Below are 22,136 nucleotides of genomic sequence, written 5' to 3'. Positions count from 1 at the left end.
TATATATATATATATATATATATATATATATATATATATATATATATATATATATATATATATATATATATATATATATATATATATATATATATTATATATGTACATATCAATCAATCAATGTTTATTTATATAGCCCTAAATCACAAGTGTCTCAAAGGGCTGTACAAGCCACAACAACATCCTCGGTACAGAGCCCACATACGGGCAAGGAAAACTCACCCCAGTGGGACGTCAATGTGACTGACTATGAGAAACCTTGGAGAGGACCGCATATGTGGGTAACCCCCCCCCCCCCCCCCCCCCCCCTCTAGGGGAGACCGAAAGCAATGGATGTCGAGTGGGTCTGGGGTCACCCAAACAATTTTTTTGAATAGCCTTAATTTCTTAGAACAAGAATAGACTGTCGAGTTTCAGATGCAAGTTCTCTTTTTCTGGCCATTTTGAGCGTTTGATTGACCCCACAAATGTGATGCTCCAGAAACTCAATCTGCTCAAAGGAAGGTCTGTTTTGTAGCTTCTGTAACGAGCTAAACTGTTTTCAGATGTGTGAACATGATTGCACAAGGGTTTTCTAATCATCAATTAGCCTTCTGAGCCAATGAGCAAACACATTGTACCATTAGAACACTGGAGTGATAGTTGCTGGAAATGGGCCTCTATACACCTATGTAGATATTGCACCAAAAACCAGACATTTGCAGCTAGAATAGTCATTTACCACATTAGCAATGTATAGAATGTATTTCTTTAAAGTTAAGACTAGATTAAAGTTATCTTCATTGAAAAGTACAGTGCTTTTCCTTCAAAAATAAGGACATTTCAATGTGACCCCAAACTTTTGAACGGTAGCATATATATATATATATATATATATATATATATATATATATATATATATATATATATATATATATATATATATATATATATATATATATATATATAAATGATAAATGGGTTATACTTGTATAGCGCTTTTCTACCTTCAAGGTACTCAAAGCGCTTTGACAGTATTTCCACATTCACCCATTCACACACACATTCACACACTGATGGCGGGAGCTGCCATGCAAGGCGCTAACCAGCAGCCATCAGGAGCAAGGGTGAAGTGTCTTGCCCAAGGACACAACAGACGTGACTAGGATGGTAGAAGGTGGGGATTAAACCCCAGTAACCAGCAACCCTCCGATTGCTGGCACGGCCACTCTACCAACTTCGCCACGCCGTCCCCAAATATGTATATATATATATACATACATATATGTATGTATATGTACATATATATATATATATGTATATATATATGTATATATATATATATATATATATATATATATATATATATATATATATATATTTATATATATATATATATATATATATATATATATATATATATATATATATATATATATATATGTATATATATTTATGTGTATATATATATATATATATATATATATATATATATATATATATATATATATATATATATATATATATATATATATATATACATGTATATATATATATTTATTTATTTTTATTTTTTCTATTTTTTTTTCCAGTCGGCTCAGGGAGGGAAGAGCGTTTAGGAGAGGATTTTTTGTGTGTGTATATATGTATATATATATATATATATATATATATATATATATATATATATATATATATATATATATATATATATATATATATATATATATATATATACATTAGTGTGTGTACAATTATATATATATATATATATATATATATATATATATATATATATATATATATATATATATATATATATATATATATATATATATATATATAATATATATATATATATATATATATGTACATATGTACATATGTATATATTCTTCTTTTTTTATCTTTTTTTTTTCCAAATATGCATCGAGAGTGGAGTCGGCTATCTCGGTTGCTTTGTTGGGTTCGCTCCCGTCTCTGGCCATGCTCCCTCCACCCCAGCAGACGATGGCGTGGAACACCGCAGAGGCCACCACAGTGTAAATGTTTTTTTTTTTAAACTTTTTATTCATAGCTGTATGTAGAAGTGGCTGGTTGCATCAGCTCTGCTCTTTTAATGTCTTTAATGTCCTTTGTGTTGTTTGATGTTTCCCTCTTACACACATGTAAGAGGGATGTGTGCTATGGCTAGGAGTTGTTTTTTTTCTTTCCCTTGGCCTCAGTCTGGATCCCCTCTCCAGGGGCCCAGGCTTAGACCAATTTTTATTCTTCTCACCCCCCCTTCGGAGATTAATAAAGTATTTCTGATTCTGATTCTGACTCAGACTTGGAATTCAGTTATGTACCGGTATCTATTTTTTTTAGCACCCCTATTGGATATACTTCAACGTCCCATTAATTCAAACCTACACTAATTTGAATGACCTGCCAGTGGCAATATTTATAACATGTATTCCATTTTAAGAACCTGTCTAATTTTTGTGAGTACTTCAATACTATGAACAACTACTCATTCTGTTAAAGGCTTAACACCATTTATTTTGTCATGTATGAAAACAACTTAGAGTTTATTGTACTCGGCTGATTAAATGTGGAAGGTGATGTGTGTGTGTGTGTATGTGTGTGTGTGCGGGAGAGAGTGGGAGGAGCAGAAAGTGGTCCAGTCCAATCCGGGCGGGCGGGTAAAGCCTCCCCTCCTATACGCTCTTCCCTCCCTGAGCCGGCAGTAAAGAGTGAAACCTGCCACCGAGGTGAGAGCGCAGATGTCATGAGAAAAAGCCCCGGCCGAGTCCGACGCGATCACCGACACATCGAGCCACCTCAGCCCGCCTCCACTCGCCTCGCTCCGGGATGCTTTTAGCGCGCACACGCCGGCTACAACCAGGGCAGCAGCGGACGTCGACGCAGACCACCGGCACTCTTCTAGTTGTCAGTCTTGTTGTTTTTTTGTTTTTTTAAAACCCCAGGATCTTGTCCGACTATTATTTTGTAGCGTTTATGTTTGTATCTTCATGACTGCTGCGTTGGGAAGAGAGCCGCCACAGCAACACCATGCGAGGTAAGGCGCGCCAAATCCACCCACGAAAGCGCACAAACACTGTCAATGTCCACTGTGGACATTGAAACTTTATTAGGGGGGGAGTTTCTCTTAGCGGACACGTATTTTTTTTTTTGTTGGTGTTATCACGTTGCACGGTGCGAGTAGTGGTTAAAAAAGTGGATCACCAAAACGCACATGCGTAAAGACGCTTGGGAGTTGGAAGTGCACTATAGGCGCGGTGGTGTTTGACGAATTAATCATTGCATCCGTGCTGGAAGCTTCCACTCCGTGAGGGGGGAAAAAAAGTCGTTTTTTGTGTAGTTTTGATGCTAAAAGTTGACTTGACTTGTATTCACTCCACTAACCCATTTATCTGCTGAATTTTAACGTCAATGTCGTCTCTTTATCTCTCTTCTCGCTCTCTCCCTCTCTTTTACACACACATGCACACACACGCACATAACCCCTTTCCTAATATTCTTCATCCTATATTCAATGTCAAGCAACAGCATCATGAGCATTTCTGCACATTTGCCATAAGGTCTACCGTATTTTTCGGACTATAAGTCGCAGTTTTTTTTCCATAGTTTGGCCGGGGGGGCGGGGGGGTGCGACTTATACTCAGGAGCGACTTATGTGTGAAATTATTAACACATTACCGTAAAATATCAAATAATATTATTTAGCTCATTCACGTAAGATTTCATGAGATTTAGCGATTGGGAGTGACAGGTTGTTTGGTAAACGTATAGCATGTTCTATATGTTATAGTTATTTGAATGACTCTTACCATAATATGTTACGTTAACATACCAGGCACGTTCTCAGTTGGTTATTTATGAGTCATATAACGTACACTTATTCAGCCTGTTGTTCACTATTCTTTATGTATTTTAAATTGCCTTTCAAATGTCTATTCTTGGTGTTGGGTTTTATCAAATAAATGTCCCCAAAAAATGCGACTTATGCTATAATGCGACGTATATATGTTTTTTTCCTTCTTTATTATGCATTTTCGGCCGGTGCGACTTATACTCCGGAGCGACTTATAGTCCGAAAAATACGGTATATAGGCTTATATTTTTATTATTGATCCTTATTATTGGGGGGTGTTCCTTCATTGCATGACTTTATGTTAAAAAAAAAAGCATTCTAAAACACTTATATTAAACCTTAAATGCAGAATGTTACAATTTGTGTATAGGCCTGTATTAGACTGGATGTATTTAATGTGGAATTTACTGTCTAAATTCCTCACCGTGGATTGAAGTGGATGCTGCTGCATCTCCTCATTAGATATGTTTGGATGTTTAAGATATTTAAAATATCTGACGCATAGCAGACTTGTTCAGGGTGGACCCGGCCTTCCCGCCCGAGTGCAGCTGGGATAGGCTCCAGCCCCTGCCACCACCGAAAGGGGGAAAGCGGAATAAAACGGATGGATGGATGATGCATAGCAAATAATTCTGCATATACGCCAAAGCAATATTGTCAAGACCGTTTCAATAATAGCTATATATGGTGATGTAATGCGTGTTCGAAATGAACCGATACCCAAATGTAAACAAAATTAGGACCACTGCATGGCTAAACCTGCACAACTTTGCTGTCATATTTACAGTTTGAAGTTTTCTCCTGCAGCTTCAGGCCATTTAAAGCAAAAAAAAAAAAAAGGCCAAACATGGCCCACCTCTCTCTCTATATATATTATCTTACCTAACTCCTCTGCTATAATGTTTTTTTATTCACATTGTAGCAGGCCTTACGACCACTCTTGTGCATGGGATGCTTCGGTGGGTGGTGGGGGTGGGGGGGTGGTCTATATATACGAAAAAGCCCAGCTTTCACTTTACAACCATGGTTAGCAGTGGAGGCCCCTGAAGCGTCTCCCTCTCTCTCTCTCTTTCTCTCTCACCCTTCTTTCTGCATCTCTATCTCTCTCCCTCTCTCCATCTTCCTCTCTCCCTCTGCACGCCCGAAAGGGTTTTGTCAGATAGAATTAAATCAGAGTGGGCCGCACGCCCCCCACTCTCAACCTGTGTGTGTGTCTGTGCGTGTGTGTGTGTGTGTGTGTGTGAGAGAGAGAGAGAGAGTCTCGGCTGCCCTTACATAGAAATGTGCTCACAACCACAAGGTTATGAAAATTAGAGGCCCCCTCATGTGTCGTGGTAATTATTATTTAACAATAGCCACAACTTGTGAAGTTCGGATGATGTCACTTCATCGCCAGGCCAGAGACAAATAACAACCACAGACTTTTCTGCATTTCAGAAAAAATGTGTGCGTTGCTGGATGGCGTAAACTAACCCGACGTGATGCAGGAATTAAATGAAGCCTTTGCACCAAATCTCAGTATCGGTTTTTTGATGCAAGACAAAATAAGGGTACGGATGCATTTTAGTAACTGCAAAGTCATGAAAGAGTGGGGGACAGCTTTGCAAAACACGACACGGGACCCCGTTAGCATGTGTTGCATGTAGGTAAGAGAGAGAGTTTGCATCACTTTGGTGCTGGGACCGGTCACAGAGTTCAGCATAGTGGCGGCGGGGTGAAGAGACTGGCTTTTAGACCACCGGTCTTGCTCATGTTAGCAATACCAGGCAGGTAGTTGACCATCAGATGATACCCTGGCGGGAGCAGTCTGATGTACACCAGAGTACCATTCCAATCTTGTAACATCGCAAACTTTTTTATGTATGCAATATCAATGGCTATTGAGTGATACCCTTATGGGCATCATCTGATGGCTACTGCACTGTATGTGGACTTTGATTAAAAGAACTGCTGCACTTTATATACGTCTGCACTTTAAATGAAGCTGCTAAAATACTGTAACTTGACCGCCCACTGATTTGCAATTCACATACAAATTCAAAATTCTAATTCAAAGCCGCTGCCTGGACCAGGGCTCAGAAAATCTGCAGAGACTCCTCCTTGAGTGATACCCTTATGGGCATCATCTGATGGCTACTGCACTGTATGTGGACTTTGATTAAAAGAACTGCTGCACTTTATATACGTCTGCACTTTAAATGAAGCTGCTAAAATACTGTAACTTGACCGCCCACTGATTTGCAATTCACATACAAATTCAAAATTCTAATTCAAAGCCGCTGCCTGGACCAGGGCTCAGAAAATCTGCAGAGACTCCTCCCACCCCCACCAAGGACTGTTTTCACTGCTGGACTATAGAAAGAGGTTCCGCAGCCTCCGTAGCAGAACCTCCAGGTTCTGCTACAGCTTCTTCCCTCAGGCCATAAGACTCTTGAACGCATCATAATAATCCCCTCAATTCCCCCCCCCCCCACAAAAAAAAACCAGATTAACTCGCTGGAATATATAGACAATAATAACATACATCCATAAACGTGGATGCATATGCAAAAGTGCAATATATTTATCTGTACAGTAATCTATTTATTTATATCTGCACCTTATTGCTCTTTTATCCTGCACTAAAGCAACATGTTGTTCTTATCTGTACTGTAAAGTTCAAATTTGAATGACAATAAAACAAAGTCTAAGTCTACATACCCTCTATGTATTGTACTTGTATTTTAACATGTTTATCATTATGTAATTTTAATATTGGTGTGTATTTTTAAATCCTGTGTAATTTTATTGTGGATGTTAGATGCACCGTAAAAGGACCACAGATGGAAATGAGCATGGTGCTAAAACCTGGTGCAGCCATCTTCTTAATGTAACTGCACATTGTCCTTCAAATAAACAAATACAAAAAAAAAAAGAAAGACAAAAAAAAAGGGTGAACGTGGTCAAAGCGATATGTGTCAATCACTATCTCCTATAATCCTTCACTATAATATGAAAGAGAGGAACTGTCACAACAATACGTCTATAAGGTGGAGTGATGCTGTGCTTCTTGCCGCTTGTTAGCGTCTTTATTCTCATGCAGTCACACACGGCACAGTGAGAGCATCATTTAGCACCCCTACACGCACACACACACACACACACACACCAATACTACGCATGACAACCTCATGCCAATAGAATTAGTCCCATCCTGCTTTGCTGCGGAGGCTTGTGTGAACATTGATCTCTCTGATTCCAACGCATCCCCAAATCCATTTTTAGCACACGGAAGCAGTCTGTTCGGATAAATCTATGGCACGTCACTCGGATGAAATCAACTCATGTCTGTATACTAAAACGTAACGCATAGTTTTCCTGGTGTCGTACCAGGTGAGACGGGGGTGAGACTTCATGTCAGGATGAGTGGAACAGGTTCATTTCAGCCACAAAATTAACTGATTTATCTTATTTGATGCTCATAAAGTACTATCTATCTATCTAAAGCAGTGGTCCCCAACCACCGGTTTGGGGACCGGTACCGGTCCGTGACGCATTTGCTACCAGGCCGCAGAGAAACATTAAATAATTTATAAAGGACTGCATTTTCTCCAACTTAACTTTGGCCTGTCCCACTAGACCAGGGGTGTCAAACTTGTTTTCATTGAGGGCCACACCGCAGTCATGGCTGCCATGAGAGGGCCGCTTGTAACAGTAAATCAATAATGAATTTGCCTATGAGTTTAAATATATATTTTTAAAAAATCGTACGTAAAGAGTAAAAAAAATCTGCAAATTTTACCACTCTTTTTTACAGAAAAAAAGTTGCCAGACTTTTACTGTAATATATATGGTGTTTTTTTTAATTATTATTATTTTTACATCATATTATTGTAAATAGAAATACAGTATCGCTGTTTAATTTTATTTTGGCAACTCAGCTGCCAGTTTTTTACCATAATAAAATGTGGTACCTTAAAATCATCAACCGTGGATTTTACAGTAAAAACAAACAAACTGACAGCTCAGTCGACAGAATTTTACTGTAAAAAAACAAAAATTCGTCGTTTATTTTTCAACTTACAGTAATATGCTGTAAAAAAAACTCCTTACATTTTACGTAAAGAGTAAAAAAAAATATGCAGATGTTACCACTGTTTTTTTACAGAAAAAAAGTTGCCAGACTTTTACTGTAATATATATGGTGTTTTTTTTTAATTATTATTATTTTTTCATCATATTATTGTAAATAGAAATATAGTACCGCTGTTTAATTTTATTTTGGCAACTCAGCTGCCAGTTTTTTACCATAATAAAATGTGGTACCTTAAAATCATCAACCGTGGATTTTACAGTAAAAAAAAACGAACTGACAGCTCAGTCGACAGAATTTTACTGTAAAAAAACAAAAATTGGTAGTTTATTTTTCAACTTACAGTAATATGCTGTAAAAAAAAACTCCCTACATTTTACGTAAAGAGTAAAAAAAATATGCAGATGTTACCACTGTTTTTTTACAGAAAAAAAGTTGCCAGACTTTTACTGTAATATATATGGTGTTTTTTTTTTATTAGATAGATAGATAGATAGTACTTTATTGATTCCTTCAGGAGAGTTCATAATTTTTTCATCATATTATTGTAAATAGAAATACAGTACCGCTGTTTAATTTTATTTTGGCAACTCAGCTGCCAGTTTTTTACCATAATAAAATGTGGTACCATAAACTCATCAACCGTGGATTTTACAGTAAAAAACAAACGAACTGACAGCTCAGTCGACAGAATTTTACTGTAAAAAAACAAAAATCGGTCGTTTTTTTTTCAACTTACAGTAATGTGCTGTAAAAAAAACTCCCTACATTTTACGTAAAGAGTAAAAAAAATCTGCATATTTTACCACTGTTTTTTACAGAAAAAAATTGCCAGACTTTTACTGTAATATATATGGTGTTTTTTTTAATTATTATTATTTTTTCATCATATTATTGTAAATAGAAATACAGTACCGCTGTTTATTTTATTTTGGCAACTCAGCTGCCAGTTTTTTATCATAATAAAATGTGGTACCATAAACTCATCAACCGTGGATTTTACAGTAAAAAACAAACAAACTGACAGCTCAGTCGACAGAATTTTACTGTAAAAAAAATAAAAAATTGGTCGGTTTTTTTTTCAACTTACAGTAATATGCTGTAAAAAAACATCCTACATTTTACGTAAAGAGTAAAAAAAAATCTGCAGATTTTACCACTGTTTTTTTACAGAAAAAAAGTTGCCAGACTTTTACTGTAATATATACGGTGTTTTTTTTTATTATTATTATTTTTTCATCATATTATTGTAAATAGAAATACAGTACCGCTGTTTAATTTTATTTTGGCAACTCAGCTGCCAGTTTTTTACCATAATAAAAATGTGGTACCATAAAATCTTCAACCGTGGATTTTACAGTAAAAAACAAACAAAAAACTGACAGCTCAGTCGACATAATTTTACTGTAAAAAAACAAAAAATTGGTTGGGTTTTTTTTTCAACTTACAGTAATATGCTGTAAAAAAAACTCCCTACTTTTTACGTAAAGAGTAAAAAAAATCTGCAGATTTTACCACTGTTTTTAACAGAAAAAAAGTTGCCAGACTTTTACTGTAATATATATGGTGTTTTTTAAAAATTAGTATTATTTTTTCATCATATTATTGTAAACAGAAATACAGTACCGCTGTTTAATTTTATTTTGGCAACTCAGCTGCCAGTTTTTTACCATAATAAAAATGTGGTACCATAAAATCTTCAACCGTGGATTTTACAGTAAAAAACAAACAAAAAACTGACAGCTCAGTCGACAGAATTTTACTGTAAAAAAAAAAAAATTGGTCGTTTTTTTTTCAACTTACAGTAATGTGCTGTAAAAAAAACTCCCTACATTTTACGTAAAGAGTAAAAAAAATCTGCATATTTTACCACTGTTTTTAACAGAAAAAAAGTTGCCAGACTTTTACTGTAATATATATGGTGTTTTTTTTAAATTATTATTATTATTTTTACATCATATTATTGTAAATAGAAATACAGTACCGCTGTTTAATTTTATTTTGGCAACTCAGCTGCCAGTTTTTTACCATAATAAAATGTGGCACCATAAAATCATCAACCGTGGATTTTACAGTAAAAAAAACAAAAAAACTGACAGCTCAGTCGACAGAATTTTACTGTAAAAAAACAAACATTTTACAGTAAAATCTATTGGTCATTTTCATAGTGTACAATTTGATGGATAACTTGCTTCGAAATCATAAGTTAAGCAGATATTTAAGTATTTATTTGGATTTTGACCAACAAAGTTAGATAATATAATATTTGTTGCAATAATGAACAGGATTTTTTCCCCCCTGTCAAACTAGAAAAAAAAAAAAACCTAATACCTTTAGTAAGAAAATAAGAAAGTAAAGAAAGAAAACATAAGGTATTTTATTGACACATATTTCCAGGCTTTTGCGGGCCATATATAAAATGATGTGGAGGTCCAGATCTGGCCCGCGGGCCTTGAGTTTGACACCTGTGCACTAGACACACCAATGAGCTTGTTTATAGATGTACAATAAAACTCCTCATAGGAAGTCGCCATTTGTTATAACTTTGTGACATGATACAATGCACATTAATAAACATATAAAATATAAATGTGACAGATTGTAGCCAAAGGCTGATTTTTTTACTTTTTTTTTTTCCATTTATTTATTTATTTCAGGCAATGACATAAAAAAGTACAAAGTTGACAGCACATAATAATATAAATTAATATAGTGCAAAAGGTAATCAATCAATCAATCAATGTTTATTTATATAGCCCTAAATGTATAGTATGTAATGCATGATTGTCCAGTTTTGCCTGAAAGGGAGTGGGAAGAAGATAATTTATTTAATCCCACCCCCAGTTCTCCATTCAGTGATTATTCACATGAGTTTCACTCTTACTTTGTTCAAGGATTATAATACATATGTTGTATCATAGTGGCATTACCACAGGTAACAATAATTATTACACTGTAACAATAAATTGTATCAACAATGTAGGAAGAATGAATATACCAACAATGGTAATAGACAACATAGTAATAATGGTAATAGACAACATAGCAATAATGGTAAGGTAACATTGAGCACATGTTAACACTTTGAGACAGAGTATAGCAGCAGGTCAATTTAAAGACCCTCATCTCTATATTTGAACCAGACCCCATGTTTGTATAACAGTTTAAATCGATTAATAGTTTGGCATTGCTTGTGTTGTAAGTCCAGTTTGTTCCATAGTTTTACTACGCATACAGACACACAAAAACGTTTACGAGTGGTTTGAGCTCTCGGCAATAAGAAATATCCCCAAAAAAATAAGAAATATCCCAAAAAAGTAAGAAATATCCCAAAATAATATTTCCATCTGCATCTCATTGCAAAGAAACACGCCGAGGGCTCCCACTAATTCAGCGTTATAGTGAGTTGTATTTTTCATACACTTATTTTTGCTGTATTTATCTGGCAGTCCGTGGCGCAAAAAAGGTTGAGGGACCCCCTGCTCTAAAGTATACACCACGTGCACTATCACCGGGGTGTGAGCACTTCATTTTCAGGCTGGGTTCATGTCGATTGTGTTGTTTATTGTGTGTTTGTGCTGACTAATGGCCGAGTGTTATGTAAGAAGCGAGGAGAGATTACCTCAAGCCCGTGGAGGCCACATAGTTAATCCCTCAACACAGCCCCACTGACTGAGCTACGGTCCCTCAGTGCTGTTGCAACACACATATTTTAGGACGCCTATCCCATTGGCAATACTCTTGTCTAATAGATAGCCAGTGTGTGTGTGCGCTTGTGCGCCCTGTGGTCCCACTGAGCCGCTATCATAGCTCATGTTTGTTTAGCATAGACTCCATGTTGGTTTTATCCCTCGAGCTGTCTGGGTGTACTTGAGGCGAACTTCTATGCCCTTTTCTCCCCAGTCGCTGTTTTTTTAATCTCCACGCGCACAAAGCGTGGGCTATACGGCACGCTTGGGTTTGTGTCGCCGCTTTATCTACGCCAGGAGGGATTTTCAGCCCTGAACAACTTCTAAACTCTAAATCTGCCTTGAAGTCATAAAGTCCTCGTACTGCTGCGCCTTCTGTCTTGCCAGTTTTACTTATCCATAAAGGAAGTGTGTCTCCACGGAGCGACAATAATATTTAATATTCACATTTTAATCCGTTTTACTGCACTCCTTAATCGCAAAAACATTATTGAATACAATTTTTTTTTTGTGGGGGGAATTACTTTCAAATGTACACCAGCTGAACAGGACTATTGCGTTTTATTATGATGTGTGTAAGGACAGCAAATACACACACACACTTGTTATGTTTACATGCACTAAAAATCTAATTATTGCATGGATTGGGTTGAAACCAGCTTTTCAAAACACAAACTTGATTAGGTTATTGACTTTTTAAATATGGGATTAACACATCTATAACATAACTACAGTATAGTAACCCCCCTAAACATTTTTTTTTTTTTTAATTTTTTTTAAAGTCCGTTTTTGGTTTTATTTTACAAAAAAGTGCCAACAAATTCATTATAAAGTGGCCAGAATATGAAGTTAAATAATCATATAAACTTTCATTATTCACTTAAATATGATTTTACATGTGTCAAGTTTTCCTTTACTTCAGAATGTAAATTAGAGATTATAACTGTAGTATAGTAACCCCCCTAAATACATTATATATATATATATATATATATATATATATATATATATATATATATATATATATATATATATATATATATATATATATATATATATATATATATATATATATATATATATATATATATATATATATATATATATATATATATATATATAATTTTTTTAAGTCCGCTTTTGGTTTTATTTTACAAAAAAGTGCCAACAAATTCATTATAAAGTGGCCAGAATATGAAGGTAAATAATCATATAACCTTTCATTATTCACTTAAATATGATTTTACATGTGTCAAGTTTTCCTTTACTTCAGAATGTAAAGTAGAGATTATAACTGCAGTATAGTAACCCCCCTAAATATATTATATACATATATATATATATTTTTTTTTTTAAAGTCCGTTTTTGGTTTTATTTTACAAAAAAGTGCCAACAAATTCATTATAAAGTGGCCAGAATATGAAGGTAAATAATCATATAACCTTTCATTATTCACTTAAATATGATTTTACATGTGTCAAGTTTTCCTTTACTTCAGAATGTAAAGTAGAGATTATAACTGCAGTATAGTAACCCCCCTAAATATATTATATACATATATATATATTTTTTTTTTTTAAGTCCGTTTTTGGTTTTATTTTACAAAAAAGTGCCAACAAATTCATTATAAAGTGGTCAGAATATGAAGTTAAATAATCATATAACCTTTCATTATTCACTTAAATATTATTGTGTCAAGTTTTCCTTTACTTCAGAATGTAAAGTAGAGATTATAACTGCAGTATAGTAACCCCCCTAAATATATTTTATATATATATATATATATATATATATATATATATATATATATATATATATATATATATATATATATACATATATATATATATATATATATATATATTTTTTTTTATTTTTTTTTATTTTTTTTTTTAAAGTCCGTTTTTGGTTTTATTTTACAAAAAAGTGCCAACAAATTCATTATAAAGTGGCCAGAATATGAAGTTAAATAATCATATAACCTTTCATTATTCACTTAAATATGATTTTACATGTGTCAAGTTTTCCTTTACTTCAGAATGTAAAGTAGAGATTATCTGATGTAGGTGGTTAATAAGACTCATTATTATTAAAATATTGTCAGTGCATCTCCTGGGAGTTACGTCTCTCACTGTCTTTAAAAACGAGGAACACCTCGATTTCTAACTTTGATAGAGAGTCCTTGAATGCACCACAGTTGTGGGCAAAGAGATGCAAATTTGAAATGTGTACGTAACTTTCTCCTATGCGACCACAAAAAGAATTATAACATTTTAAACTTTTTTTTCTGTCACCTCATCTTAGTTCCAAAATATTGGTGCCTGTGTGTGAATGTTTAAAAGTGAGTTTTGATGACGTTATGACGTCTGTGTTGAGTGAAGTTGTTAAATGTTAGGTGTGCCGCTATACAAAGGTATCAACCCATTATGTATTTTTGATAGGAGGTGTAGGCAATTTTACAAGTTATTAATTTGATTCAAGCAACCTTATTATTGAACTTTCACGGCTTTATTAATTGTATCAGATACATAATCAGTAGGGGTGTGGGAAAAAATAGATTCGAATTCGAATCGCGATTCTCACATTGTGCGATTTAGAATCGATTCTCATTTTTAAAAAATAATTTTTTTTATTTATTTATTTAAAAAATATATATTTTTTTTTTTTTAATTAATCAACCTAAAAAAACAATACACAGCAATACCAGAACAATGCAATCCAATTCCAAAACCAAACCAGACCCAGCAACACTCAGAACTGCAATAAACAGAGCAATTGAGAGGAGACACAAACACGACACAGAACAAACCAAAAGTAGTGAAACAAAAATGAATATTATCAACAACAGTATCAATATTAGTAACAATTTCAACATAGCAGTGATTAAAAATCCCTCATTGACATTATCATTAGACATTTATAAAAAAGAATAGTGTCACAGTGGCTTACACTTGCATCGCATCTCATAAGCTTGACAACACACTGTGTTCAATATTTTCACAAAAATAAAATAAGTCATATTTTTGGTTCATTTAATAGTTAAAACAAATTTACATTATTGCAATCAGTTGATAAAACACTGTCCTTTACAATTATAAAAGCTTTTTACAAAAATCTACTACTCTGCTTGCATGTCAGCAGACTGGGGTAGATCCTGCTGAAATCCTATGTATTGAATGAATAGAGAATCGTTTTGAATCGGAAAAAAAAATCGTTTTTGAATCGAGAATCGTGTTGAATTGAAAAAAAAAATCGATTTTAAATCGAATCGTGACCCCAAGAATCAAATCGTGGGACACCCAAAGATTCACAGCCCTAATAATCAGCTTTATTGACCGAGTACGTTTAACAAATGAGGAATTTGACTTGGTAGACTGTGCTCTCTTTGTTAGGTGAAAGAAACAAAGGAAAACACAACAACTATATTAACATTTATGATGTCGTTTTAATAGCTTATAAATTTAAATGGTGGCAAATAAATCTTCAGACTTTACAAAAGCCCAGGGGCCCCACTTATCCCCCACCCCATCCCCCCTGTGTAAAGATATATATATCAGTTTTATTGTGATTTTCAACGGCCTAATATGTGTGATCGGAAAATAAAATCTCGGCCACGTTAACAGAAGACATAAAGCTGGTACAGTAGGATTGGTTTCGGCAATTATTATTTTCTCCTTCATTTCGGACGGATTATGCGTGAAATTATTCCCCATTCACACTTGTAGATGGGAAGCTGATTTCAGGTGAACAAATGTTAAAGCACTTAAGATAAAAGAGGACATAAGGGAAGGGAGAACGAGTCTGAGATAAGAAAGGAGCGCAATTCCAAGACTTTGGGGTTATATAATAAAGCAATTGTGTTGGGGGGGAAAGTAAGGAAGAGCTCAAAAAACGCTAATTTCCATGAACTGTGTCGTGTGTAGGCATGCGGTCTACATGATTAACACACAAAAACATACTGTACATAGATACTGTGATCAGATTACACTCGCAAACTGCAGTGGTGAGTAACGCCTGCACCCATAACGGCTGCATCCAAAGTCCACGCTCGCAAAACTTATCCAACACAAAATCAGATTAGTCTGTAAACTGCACGTTGGTGTCAGTGTTACATTTCAACCTCTTTTTTTAAAAACCTTTTTTTTGGAAATGCTAAAATTGCTTTAGAAACAAATGGGACTGGGTTTACCGCACGTACAAAAGGGGCTCGTGTAAAAACGACATGCTATTATTTGATACTCAAAATTACAGGGGTTCCTGAATGCAACCTTGCCATCATTGCAATGGTCATTAGTGCATAATGAGGAAGTGCTATGTTGTTGTTTGCAGCTACTTGCTAGAACAGGCCTGGGCAAATATTTTGAATCCGGGGCCAAATTTAGAGAGAAAAATGTGTCTGGGGGCCGGTATATCTATTTTTAGGAACACTACTACAAAACCTCACAATAATGTCTGATTGAATGCTTAAAGGCCTACTGAAAGCCACTACTACCGACCACGCAGTCTGATAGTTTATATATCAATGATGAAATCTTAACATTGCAACACATGCCAATACGGCCGGGTTAACTTATAAAGTGCCATTTTAAAATTCCCGCCACACTTCCGGTTGAAAATCTCCTTTGGATATGATTTATGCGCGTGACGTCATAAAATGCACGGAAGTGTTTGGGCCCTATTGGACACAATACACAAAGCTCTGTTTTCTTCGACAAAATTCCACAGTATTCTGGACATCTGTGTTGGTGAATCTTTTGCAATTTGTTTAATGAACAATGGAGGCTGCAAAGAAGAACGTTGTAGGTGGGATCGATCGGTGTCTTAGCGGCTAAGTACAATACTTACAGCAACACAACAAGGACTACTTACCCTGATAGAAGACGCCTAGCTGATGCTTGCCGCCAAACCCACGGATGAAGTCCTTCGTCGCGCCGTTGATCGCTGGAACGCAGGTGAGCACGGCTGTTGATGGGAAGATGAGGGTTGGCTGGCGTAGGTGGAGCGCTAATGTTTTATCATAGTTCTGTGAGGTCCGGTTGCTAAGTTGCTAAATTAGCCTTAGCGTCGTTAGCAACAGCATTGTTAAGCCTTACCAGGCTGAGAATTTTTAACCGTGTAGTTACATGTACATGGTTTAATAGTATTGTTGATCTTCTGTCTATCCTTCCAGTCAGGGGTTTATTTATTTTGTTTCTATCTTCATTTGAGAACGATGCTAGCACGTTAGCTCAGTAGCTAAGTGTCACCGATGTATTGTCTTGGAGATAAAAGTCACTTTAAATGTCCATTTTGCGTGCTCGACTATCATTTTCAAGAGGATATAGTATCCGAGGTGGTTTAAAATACAAATCCGTGATACACAATAGAAAAAGGAGAGAGTACATAGTTCTGTGAGTTACGGTTGCTAAGTTGCTAAATTAGCCTTAGCGTCGTTAGCAACAGCATTGTTAAGCCTTACCAGGCTGAGAATTTTTAACCGTGTAGTTACATGTACATGGTTTAATAGTATTTTTGCTCTTCTGTCTATCCTTCCAGTCAGGGGTTTATTTATTTTGTTTCTATCTTCATTTGAGAACGATGCTAGCACGTTAGCTCAGTAGCTAAGTGTGTCACCGATGTATTGTCTTGGAGATAAAAGTCACTTTAAATGTCCATTTCGCGTGCTCGACTCTCATTTTCAAGAGGATATAGTATCTGAGGTGGTTTAAAATACAAATCTGTGATCTACAATAGAAAAAGGAGAGTGTGGAATCCAATGAGCCAGCTTGTACCTAAGTTACGGTCAGAGCGAAAAAAGATACGTCCATCACTGCCTCTCAAGTCCTTCACTGTAACGTTCCTCATCTACGAATCTTTCATCCTCGCTCAAATTAATGGGGTAATCGTCACTTTCTCGGTCCGAATCTCTCTCGCTCCATTGTAAACAATGGGGAATTGTGAGGAATACTAGCTCCTGTGACGTCACGCTACTTCCGGTACAGGCAAGGCTTTTTTTATCAGCGAGCAAAAGTTGCGAACTTTATCGTCGATTTTCTCTACTAAATCCTTTCAGCAAAAATATGGCAATATCGCGAAATGATCAAGTATGACACATAGAATGGATCTGCTATTCCCGTTTAAATAAAAAAAAATCATTTCAGTAGGCCTTTAAAAACGTTATGACAGACCGCCTTAAAAAACGTAATGGAATTTTATATTTTTCTATCAACGATAAAACACTGAATATTGACAACATATGAACGTCACGCCCCCTTTCGATCGACATATTTTATAATCAGGTGAAACGCAACAAAAATGCAACAAACAGTGAAATATGAACGCGAAGGGTACAAAATAAACCCACCTACAATCTGATATTTGCTGAATTTCCCCCAGGGATCAATAAAGTACTTTCTGTTCTATTCTATTCTATATATCACAAAGCTTTAGAACAGGAGTAGGGAACCTGTGGCTCTTTTGATGACTGCATCTGGCTCTCAGATTAATTTTAGCTGACATTGCTTAACACAATAAGTAATGAATAATTCCACTGGTAATCAGTGTTAAAAATAACGTTCAAAATATAGAACATTCTCAGGCATTTTAATCCATCCATCCGTTTTCTACCGCACCTGTTCAAGAAGTCGCATTAATGGTAAGAAGTATTTTATTCATTATTAGTTAGTTTCAGAATAAAATGTTATTCAAAAGAATAACTCTAATGTTGCTTACTTAAAAATGCACGCATTTAGTTGTATTCAGTGTTAAAAAATATTACATGGCTCTCACGGAAATACATTTTAAAATATTTGGCTTCCGTGGCTCTCTCAGCCAAAAATGTTCCCGACCCCTGCTTTAGAACTTTGTTGTGAAAATCTCCTTCCGCGTCTGTGGAAACGCTTCCCACCCACACTGCTTGGTGCCTCGTCTGAGCTGCTGTGACGTAGATTAGCATAGTAACTAATTAGATGACCATAGTAACTAATTAGATTACCATAATAACTGGTATATTATCCATAAGCGGAGATTCCAACCATTGAAATACTTTGTATAGTTGAAGACTTACGGTCATTAGAAAACATTATTTGGGAATGTCCGGCGGGCCAGATTGTAAAACTCAACGGGCCGCATGTGGCCCCCGGGCCTTAATTTGCCCAGGTCTGGGCTAGAATATGAGCATCAAATAATAGCGACGAGTAACTTGGAGTCTCTGAATGTGTCTACTGGCTGAAGGTGCTGAGAGTGTTGGCAGGTGCAACAATAAGCCTGTGACTTAGCCAACTGCATCTTTTCTTAATGACAAAGATTAGGCTGTTTTAGTGCTTGTAATCCCATTGAAGAGATTCTTATTAGGTCTATCTTTCCTTCTCTTTATCCCCCTCTCTTTCTCTCTCTTGAGCAACATCACTTAGCCGAAGTGTGTGTGTGTGTGTATGTGTGTGTGTGTGTGTGTGTGTGTGTGTGTGTGTGTGTGTCAACAAAACTGCTGCGCAGGACACACACAGTGGCCAGCAGTTGGCACGAGCTCCCTTCGCCTTCCTTCGCAAAGGGAATGGAATTATGAAACCAAGACTATTGCTGCTTTTACTCACTCAACTCCAATTTAAGCTTGATAATTTATTCTGTTAAATCATGCCACTAGAGAGAGAGAGAGAGAGAGAGAGAGAGAGAGAGAGAGAGGGGGAAAGCAGGTGAAGAGCAGAGCAGGCTATGTGCGAGTCTTTGTGATCAATTTGCCTCTGCGAGAGATGCCCCTGGGGCCACTTTGGGGAGAACCTTGTTAGGCTGAGTTAAATTGTTGCCCGAGGCGAGCTATTAGTGGCCATCCCTGAGAGAGGACACACACATCGCATGCTCCCGCACTTTAAACAGAAACGCACACACATGCATTGAGACACACACATCGGGTCCAACGGGCTCTCATTCATAGGCCCGAGTTCACATGAACATACAAGCCGTGCGGAAGAAGAACCTTACTATAACATCACCCAAATAGAGAAGTGCCCGTTCATGCAGTACTTCCTCCGCTCTGCAGGAGGCAACAGCGAGACAGATGCGTCGCAATAAAGCAGCAGTATAAGTAGGCAACTTCTACGACACAAATATGGCTAAGGACGGGCACTGTAACCCAGTTCCATAATTACATCGGTGCCGACTTATGCGGTAGTAACCACACCGAAAAAATAAATAGCTACACCGCAAAAAGTCAGTGTTCAAAAACAAGAAAAAAAATTACCAAAAAAAGGGGTATTTTATTTGAACTAAGCTAAATTATCTGCCAATAGAACAAGAAATTTCAGCTTGTCAAGACTTTCCAAAACAAGTAAAATTAGCTAACCTCAATTAACCCAAAAATACCTTAAAATAAGTATATTTTCACTAATAACAAGTGCACTTTTCTTGGTAGAAAAAAAAATTAGACCTTTTTGCTCAATATTTTGAAAAATATTCTTAAATTAAGTAAATGCTAGTGCCATTATCTTGACATAATGATATGCGCTCGGCATCATGATTTTTTTTTTCATGCTTGAAGTAAGAAATGATTTCTTTAAAAATGTAGTTTTATACTTGTGAGTGTTGATGACACAGCCTTGCAACAGTTGATATTCTAGTTTCAAGCATGATTTATTCAATATAGGTCATAAAATCTCAGCTACAAGCTGTAATATCTTACTGAGATCATTTAGGACCAAAACCCTTAAAACAAGTAAAACACTCTAACATAAAATCTGCTTAGTGAGAAGAATTATCTCATCAGACAGAAAATAAGCAAATATCACCCTTATTTGAGATATTTAATCTTACTTATATTTCAGTTTTTGCCTTATTCCGGTGCTAAATTGATGCAGACTCGAGGCCATGTCTACATTAAGTCGTTTAACCCCTTAAACAAATAATTATTTAGCCTAAGCCCCATTTCAGCCACACTAAACCAGCGTTTAAGGTCCCCCTCCTCAGACAAATTTTTACACGGCTAAGTGCACCGTGTATTTCTTGAATCTCCGGCTCTTAGCTTTGTATGGACTCATTGCTCGTTTACAAACTGAGTTCGGAGAGGAAGTGACGCCAGAAAGACCGCGCCCCACACAGGAAGTGACGTCAGAAAGAACGCGCCACAGCCGGCTTCATAATAAAGCGGTTTCGTAACTCGGAGGTAAACAATGGAAATATGAAGACGTCATCCAGACATGCCCGTGTTTCTCATTCTTCTACATGTACAGACGCTTGTGGAAATCACACATGAATACCTTAAGAGAAAGCGATTGCAGCTATTTTGGATACAACACTTCTCAGACGGCAAGAGAACTTTCCAATGTCATCTGTGATTCTACTTTAGTGAAAAACTTTGTCCATTTAACAAAGGAGAGTCAACAAGAATGCGGGCTCCCGTGGATGTGATAAAATAGGTAGAGTGTGCTTTGTATTACCTGGCCGTCGAGGGAAGACGAGGGAAAACTACGGAAAACGGTGAATGCTTTTGGACTTGCAAAGCAGACTGTATCAGTTATTGTCCGCCATGTATGTCGCGGACTCAACGTCTAGGTCCAGAGTATATAAAGTCACCAAAAACTAATGGACAATGGTGGAGAAGGCAAAAGAGTGAGGAGTGTCCTGACCAGATATCTAGATCACTAGATTGATTGAGTTAAAATGTTCTTTATCACATTGTTTACGTGTTCAATAAAGATTTGATTAATTTATGATGGCTCAGGTGTAATTCACTACAATAGGGCCCCACAGCACACTGGATTCCAGTTAATTGAAATACCACAACACTGGATATTGTTCAGATAAGTTACATTTAAGAACTTGCACACAAAACAACACTGGAGATGACTATGACGTGCGCATTTTCCGCGCATGCGTACTAGGTCGGAGGGGGGCGGACGGAGGGGGGCGGGGGTCTTGAACGGTGGCATTGTTGTGTGTGGACACGGATAAGGTTAGTTGGGATTTACCCTGGATAACCTTATCCGGCTTAGTGTAAACGGGGCTTCAGCAACCTGCATCAAGTGCTCGGTGCGATATTTAACAAGTAACATTTTGTAAGTCGTTATCAAATTTTATTGCGGACCTTAACACGCCAACAGCGGCCATTATAACACTGTTAGCGCCGCGCCAGGCTATTCTAGCCAGTAGCTACAAAAACAACACAGCACTTCCTCATTAATGCACTAATGACGACTGCAATGAGGGCGAGCCAGGTTGCATTCAGGAACCCCTGTAATTTTGAGCATCAAAGATTACAACTCAAGTAAGTTTTTCTGTACGATATCTATGTTCTGTATTGCTGCAATCATTTTGTTTGTTGTGGATTGTATTACTTATTATTTATTTATGTATTACTTATTTTCGAATGATATAAGATACACTATACCACTAAAATACCCACGTACCTGTCTAGATACTTCTAAAATGTAAAATATGTTCACCACTTTAACACCAGAGGTAGGTCTACAAATCACGTTCAACCCAAAAAATGTTCTAATTTGTTCGGCTGCTAATCCACCAAAATGTGGAAGTCCCTACCAATAGCCAA

General features: G+C 36.3%; 1 protein-coding gene across 1 annotated transcript in view; it reads left to right on the top strand.

Annotated features, from left to right (window-relative positions):
- Positions 1-2,698: 2,698 nt before the first annotated feature.
- Positions 2,699-22,136, top strand: part of rorb (RAR-related orphan receptor B) — a 60,205-nt gene continuing 40,767 nt past the window's right edge. The window contains exon 1 of the mRNA XM_062051186.1: positions 2,699-3,040. Coding sequence (XP_061907170.1) covers positions 3,034-3,040 — 7 coding nt within the window. The 5' untranslated portion in view covers positions 2,699-3,033. The remainder of the gene's footprint in view (positions 3,041-22,136) is intronic.

The sequence above is a fragment of the Entelurus aequoreus genome, linkage group LG06 (assembly GCF_033978785.1).
Source record: "Entelurus aequoreus isolate RoL-2023_Sb linkage group LG06, RoL_Eaeq_v1.1, whole genome shotgun sequence".
Classification (NCBI taxonomy): domain Eukaryota; kingdom Metazoa; phylum Chordata; class Actinopteri; order Syngnathiformes; family Syngnathidae; genus Entelurus; species Entelurus aequoreus.
Note: the sequence above shows the minus strand (reverse complement) of the source record. Positions and strands in the feature narration are given on the sequence as shown.